Source organism: Dendrobates tinctorius, unplaced genomic scaffold (assembly GCF_039654945.1).
Source record: "Dendrobates tinctorius isolate UK_male_01 unplaced genomic scaffold, ASM3965494v1 ptg000024l, whole genome shotgun sequence".
NCBI lineage: Eukaryota > Metazoa > Chordata > Amphibia > Anura > Dendrobatidae > Dendrobates > Dendrobates tinctorius.
In genome coordinates this window covers 11,121,244-11,128,208 of record NW_027361692.1, presented here as the reverse complement: position 1 = coordinate 11,128,208, position 6,965 = coordinate 11,121,244, and the positions used below count along the sequence as shown (strand labels likewise).

Below are 6,965 nucleotides of genomic sequence, written 5' to 3'. Positions count from 1 at the left end.
AATTGGTTATCGGTTAACTTCACACAGCAGAGTTGAAGGTGTGGACAACACAGGATCGCTGGACTTTGCTTTGATTACAGTGCTTGCTGGATAACAGGAGCAGCTGCAAAGATAGCCAATTGGCTGAAGTGGAGCTAAGTGGAAAGTGTGGCTATACTTTGTTGGAAAGCATTGGGTAGTAGAGTTCACCGAACTGAATACTTGGGCAACGCAGCCATCTGAACTGGCCTCATCAAGCTTTAGAAGATGACATCAGAGATGCACCTCAAGTTACAATAGAAATCTAATGCAGACTAGCACAGAGGTAGCCGGCTCCATGCCAAAATGAAGCAAAGCCCAATGATTAGCTAAAGTCAGCGACGACCAACAAAGATGAATATCAAGCACGGCAGGTGGATAAGTAGAGCTGGAATCATTAGGTGCCACAGATCCAAATGAGCAGACAGTACAGGAACAGGAGAGATGTGTGGGGAATCTTGAAGTTTGTTGCAGGTGTGTGAGAAGAATATTTAGAATTGAGAGTCCTCAGTGGTTGATACCTTTTTATGGCTCTCAATTCTAAATATTCTTCTATCTACTGGCTAATATGGTACAAAGATATTTATCTTTCCTGTTGCAGGTGTGTGGTAACACACAGAAGCTGCAGAGTTGTAAGAGTGAACAGCACCAGGATAGCTGAGAGAAGTTCGATATAAAGTTACTTTGTAATGTGGCTGAGAGCGGTAGTTGTGTGATAAAGTGCAGGTGCTGATGATGTCACCATGGATCAGAGACAGACCAAGAGTTAAATGGTTTATTTACAGGGGATAAAGTCTCCACGCAGGGAGAAGCAGTGGGGGTTAAAACTGATAAGGTAAAACGATTTAACGGTACACAATAAGCTAGGCAAAGCTGTAAATCAGTTAAGTATAAATAGTTAATCGGGTATTCTTCCAACATCAGTCCGGTGAAGTCTTGATTGAAGGGTCTTTCTCTCCAACATTGGCACCGTCAACTGACAGCTTCATTAAATAGTACACGCAAAACGCCAGTGTCAACGTCTACAGTGAACAGGTGACTCCGGGATGCTGGCCTTCAGAGCAGAGTGGCAAAGAAAAAGCCATATCTGAGACTGGCTAATAAAAGGAAAAGATTAATATGGGTGAAACAACACAGACATTGGACAGAGGAAGATTGGTAAAAATTGGTATTGACAGACGAATCCCAGTTTGAGCTGTTTGGATCACACAGAACAACATTTGTGAGACGCAGAACAACTGAAAAGATGTTGGAAGAGTGCCTGACGCCATCTGTCAAGCATGGTGGAGGTAATGTGATGGTCTGGGGTTGCTTTGGTGCTGGTAAAGTGGGAGATTTGTACAAGGTAAAAGGGATTTTGAATAAGGAAGGCTATCACTCCATTTTGCAACGCCATGCCATACCCTGTGGACAGCGCTTGATTGGAGCCAATTTCATCCTACAACAGGACAATGACCCAAAGCACACCTCCAAATTATGCAAGAACTATTTAGGGAAGAAGCAGGCAGCTGGTATTCTATCTGTAATGGAGAGGCAAGCACAGTCACCAGATCTCAACCTCATAGAGCTGTTGTGGGAGCAGCTTGACCGTATGGTACGCAAAAAGTGCCCATCAAGCCAAACCAACGTGTGTGTGTGTGTTTTGAAGAATATTTTGTTTTAAATAATATTTTGTTTTAAAACGATGTGTCAATGGCAGAGAACTGCTGTATGTAAAAGCTCATGTTAAAATCGCATTGCATACGGATGTTGCGTTTAAAAATCGCACAGAACTCGCATGACACTGGGATGACACTCATCTGTTTTTTTTGGTCCAGAAATCGGACAGTTTTTTTCTCGCAGATGGGTAGGAGCCCTTACTGTCCTCCATGAACTTTTGCAGCACCATGCAAAAAAAAATATTTTTTAAAAAGGATTTTAAAACAGGAGAATCCAGACAACAGGTGTAATTAGCAGTGTCAATGTGACCGTGGGTGTATCTGTATGGTCCCAACAAGGACTGACCGGCTGCAGTAGCCAACTGGCCGGGGCCATATAAATGGCTTGCTGATTTAGACCTGCCACTTTTCCTGACCTCTTCACGCACCTTGGGAACTGACAGGGCGCAACATCAGCGCCATCCTCACCCTCATAGTGAGGGGCTTGGCGAGTGCCCCTATAGCAGGGTGTCGATTAGTGATGTGCCCACACTAGTATCACGGGCAGCTAGGCAGAGATTGCTGTAGGGTGGAGCCAGGTAATCACACATGCATCGTACATATAGATGATGACAGGACGTCATCTGATGCCTGCTGCCAGGAAGGAGGATGAGGAGGGATGCTGCTGCTGTCTTGCCAGGGAGGGATGCAGTCATCCGCCCCTCCCCCACAGCCCAGTGTTAACAGCTTGTGTTCCCTTCCCTCCTCCACTCCCACATCAGCCTGTATGTCAGCGGCGGCAGCACCGGACGGCAGCGCTGCTCCCACTCCACGGGATGACGCCTCCAGCTGTGTGACACCTGGGGGACAAGCCGCTCCCGGCCGGGCGCTGCGGGGGATGTGAGTGGCCGCGGCGGGTGGGGGAGACGAGCGCTCCAGAGCTGCTGAAGGTGGCCGCTCCGCCCGCCCTCTGTGCCCACACCATGTCTTCTTCTCTGGGGCCCAGAGGCCCCCGGCCACCCATAGTGCCTCCCCCGATGCCAGATCTGCCCGATCTCAGCCATCTGACCGAGGACGAGAGGAACACGATCATGGCAGTGATGAACCGACAGAAGGAGGAGGAGGAGAAGGAAGAGGCCATGCTCAAGTAAGGACATCACATTCATCCACTGCCGGGGTCTGGCATTCAGGTGGGGGGCGCAGATCAGGATGCCCAGGGATGGAGCTGCTGTGTGCACCTGCATGCAGTCAGCGCTGAGGGCTGTCATCTCCAGCCATTGACAGGTAGCTGTCATTCACTGCTCTGCCCACAGATGGATGAGGTGCAGCCATGCACTGCAAGAGGCAGATCTGTGGCCTGCAGGAGAGCTGTCCTGGGCCAATGGCCACATAGGCACCTCACCTGCCCGGTGTCACTCATGGTGCCATCACAGGTTACACATAAGCCTGCACCCGCTCATCTCTGTCTCCGTGATGCCCCCAGGTGGTAGAGGTGAGGTGGGCAGCTGACTCCTTCCTGGGAGCACCTGACTCGCTGGTCTGGGGACAGTGTGGGGTGTGGTTGCATTTTCTAATGGTGTAAAGTGTTTCCATCTTATTGACAAGGGAAGCTGTGGCCATCTTAATCGGTCATTTACGGCTGGTGTGCCCCATGTCCACTGAAGGATTGAGTGTCGGGTGGAATAAGTGTCGTCCACATTGTCAAATGCTCCGAATCTGTCTATTTATCATCATGTCTGCTTTCTCCCACATCCCATGCTCCTCAGGCTTGGCAGCAGATTGAATGGGTGCAATGATCTGGCATGGTTGGTGTGCCATTTATCCCGGGTGTTTCTTATCTGGGCCTTGCATCTTCAGTTCTGTCATAAAACACAATCCGTTTGCATTCGGAGGGCTTGGATCATGTTTTCGCCAGCCATGTCATCCTTTTAATACACATACATCACCGGGTATCATGTGTTCAACCCTGCCAGGAATTGTCCACCACAGCTGAGCTAGAACTTGGTGACCACAGTTCGCCAGAGATGGTTTGGAGAAGGTAGCAGAATGCCATGAATAACCATTGGTTTACTATTAAAAAAAATATATTATGTTGGCAAAATGAGAAAAACAAATACATCTCCATCATTTGGTCAAAAGGTAACATCATATAGGGAAACATTAACCTTTTCACATCCTGCTGAGAAGTCTGAGGTAAGTCCCTGCATGGACATGATGTAGGGTGCATAGCTGGGCTTAGGATTGGGGTGGTCAGGCTCTTGTGGATGAGATGGGTGTATGTGACATCCAGCATGGATGTCCATGTAGTCACAGGTGGGTGTGGCAGTCTTGTAACATTTGGTAGCCTGGTAATGTGGCATCACAGATATCATTATTTAGGGTCTCCTGTTCTTCACCCATCGAGCACATTAATAATAGTGATATAATAGCATTATTTATTGCCTTGGCCATATTTGCTAATACCACCATGCCATGATGGCATACATAGGAAGACACATATCCACTGGGATGGGGCATAGGAGTCAGATCTGGGTTTATGCGGAGGTATTCCATTTGTCTTGTGCTTTCCTTCCTCGGTTGCTCATTGGTACCACACACAGGAGATCTATTCCACAGTGTAACATCAGGAACAGAAATGCTGCTGATTTTGCCTGTGAAATCCACAGCGGATTACAATGAGAGCCATGTGGAGGAGGATTTTTCTATCTGCAGCATGGCAATGGATTTCTCCCATTCTATGTAGGATTACATGCATGCAAATTGCTGTGGATTTCCTCCAGTAAAATACTCTGTGTGTGAATCTCCCCTAACAGTCCCATAGATCCATGGGATCAGTACAGTGATCTGTTCTGTTAGGCCGGGGTCACATTTGCAAGTGTGAGGTGAGAAACTTGTGTTTCCATAGTCCTGCGGTGGTGGACCCTTTGGTCAATGGGGCCAATTTGTTCTGCTACTTTCTGGGAAATTTTGTGCCAAGGTACCAATAAGACGATGGTAACATACATTCCTCCACACTGCAAGCACAGTTTTATTGTAGTATACCTTGATTTTTTTGGGGGGGTTCTGTCATGGGTCCTACGTATCAGGGAAAAAAGTCGATGGGTACAGCCACTTGGTAAAAGATTGGGATTGTGGTGGGTGCTATGATAGTGGCCGTGGTGAAGTTGTGTCCTGGATGTCTTCCCTCATCTTTTCCCTCCTAGAAATGACACCATCATGGGGGATAAGTTTCTTCTCCTGTCACATATTTAAATCAACAGCAGAAGATGCGGCAACAGCCCTCAGATTTTTCTGAAAAGGTGTAGCTTTTTCTTCCGCCAGGAAGATTGTTACCTGTGCCATTCCTGCCCCGTGTACCATCCATTGAAGAGATGACATGAAATTGATAATATGGCTGTCCAGCTTCTTGTTATTCCCAAATTCATTTATGAATTACTACCTCCAACATTCGAGATATCAGTCCACTAGTGATGAAGATTTCAGTAAAGTAACACCACAAGATATAGCTGACATACGGCAACAGCAACCTGAGCCCACCATCTCCGTACCTACATAAATGACTGAACCGAATGGATTGATAAAAAGGGAAAAGATATAGTAGAATTTGTAATTTATTGAGCTAAACCTCTGCTCTTTCTGACCTTAGGAGTCCAGTGGGTGGTCTTACTCATTCATTGCCTTCTCTATTAGTAGGAATATAAAGATAAGCTGTCAGTTACTGAGTAGGACCACCCACTGGACTCCTAAGGTGAGAAAAACACTTTTTAAGATTAATAAATTCCATATTTTTCTCTTTCTTTCCCTACAAGTCTGCTCACACTCCTTTCTTTAGACAAGATCAGATTGTATCAATGTAACAGATTATTTTAGCTTGTGTTAAAGCTGCCATGTTTGGGAAAGGCTTTATTTGCAGGCATGGTTATGTAGGCTGCATATAATCACATTTATTCCATGAACCTATTAGCATATCATGCAAAGGATAGCATTCTTTTAATTCTGAAGTTGTAAGCCATGTAGACACCACCATGTTGGAAAATTCTGTCATAGGCTTACAAGGCTTCCTCTGACAGACTTGGTGTAAGCCACTCCATCTGGCAGATTCCACAGGATCACTGGCATTGACCCTTTAACTCCCAAATAGGAATTTGGACTTAAAATTGGGTTCACTGGATTTCTTCCAAGGAAGAGCTGCTATCCAGTCGAGCGAACCTGAGAATAGTGAGCTAGCCGGGTCAGAATCACTAGGTTGGTGTAGGGTCAAAATCAAAAAGAATGAGAATAGTTAAAAAGCAAGGCGAGGTAAAAAATCAGGACTGTGTACAGGTAGAGTAGCAAGGCAAGTTACACAGAAGCAGGTCAGGTTATAACGGGCAGTGGACAACAGAATTTCAGGATCTTAAAGAGCTTGCATCCAAATCCAAACCACACCAGTTAAAGGGGTTGTCCACTACTAGGACAACCCCTTCTTAAACTAAATGTTCAGCAATGATAAAATAATAAAGCCTATACTCACCTCCCGTGCCGGCGTTGTTCCCGCGGTGTTGGCACTCGCTCTCCCCGGGGCTATGATGCGGTGCTGTGGCACGTGATGTCCGGCACCCAATTAGCGCTGGCGTCACTGTCTCCGCCGTTGGATAAGCTGAACATGTTGAGGAAGCCAGGGCTGCAGCTCATTTTGGACTTCTTCTTCAGGTTCAGTTTGTCCAAAGGCGGAGACAGGGACGCCAGTGCTGATTGGGCACCGGGCACCACGTGTTACAACACCGCATCACAGCCCCGGACCGCGAGTGCTGACACAAGGGTATAGGTTGTCATAAAGGGACCTAACCCTCTATGCGGATCTGAGAGATGCTAAGAAAACACTGCTCCAACAGACATAGTTCATCTGTCTGATACATGGTCCGCCAACTGTGAGAACATTTCCCATGTATGTACAAATGCAGGGTTTAGACAACCCCTATAAACTACTCCATCGTGCAGTACCTGACGCCTAAAGTCTATAGTTTTGTAACTTCATAAATTGTGTATGAAAAACTCGAATTTGGTTACGGCTGTGCATAAAAATTCCAAGTAGAGCTGAAATGAGAAGCTTATGATCAAGATGCTGCGAAGTCACTATTTTCGTAGAAAGCCTGAAGCCAAGTTCACACGTTTAGGATGGTGTCAGGCGTTAGCACCAGGTCCTCCTCCGAAATCCTGAAACAAATTTCTGACATTCCACATATGATTTAGGTCTTATTTACCCCTTTCACATGATTGGAAAATAACCTGTATGGAATAATGAATGTCCTGTGGACTTTAACATCCATA

The 6,965-nt window shown here is 46.4% G+C and overlaps 1 protein-coding gene across 15 annotated transcripts in view; it reads left to right on the top strand.

Moving 5' to 3' along the window:
* Positions 1–2,331: 2,331 nt before the first annotated feature.
* RIMS1 (regulating synaptic membrane exocytosis 1) overlaps positions 2,332–6,965 on the top strand; it is a 548,264-nt gene continuing 543,630 nt past the window's right edge. For 9 of the 15 annotated variants that reach the window (XM_073569347.1, XM_073569345.1, XM_073569352.1 and 6 more), the window contains exon 1: positions 2,337–2,802. In XM_073569347.1, coding sequence (XP_073425448.1) covers positions 2,639–2,802 — 164 coding nt within the window. In that variant the 5' untranslated portion in view covers positions 2,337–2,638. Of the gene's footprint in view, positions 2,803–6,965 lie in introns of all 15 variants that reach the window. The other 6 variants (XM_073569342.1, XM_073569343.1, XM_073569341.1 and 3 more) reach the window with 3 other exon arrangements.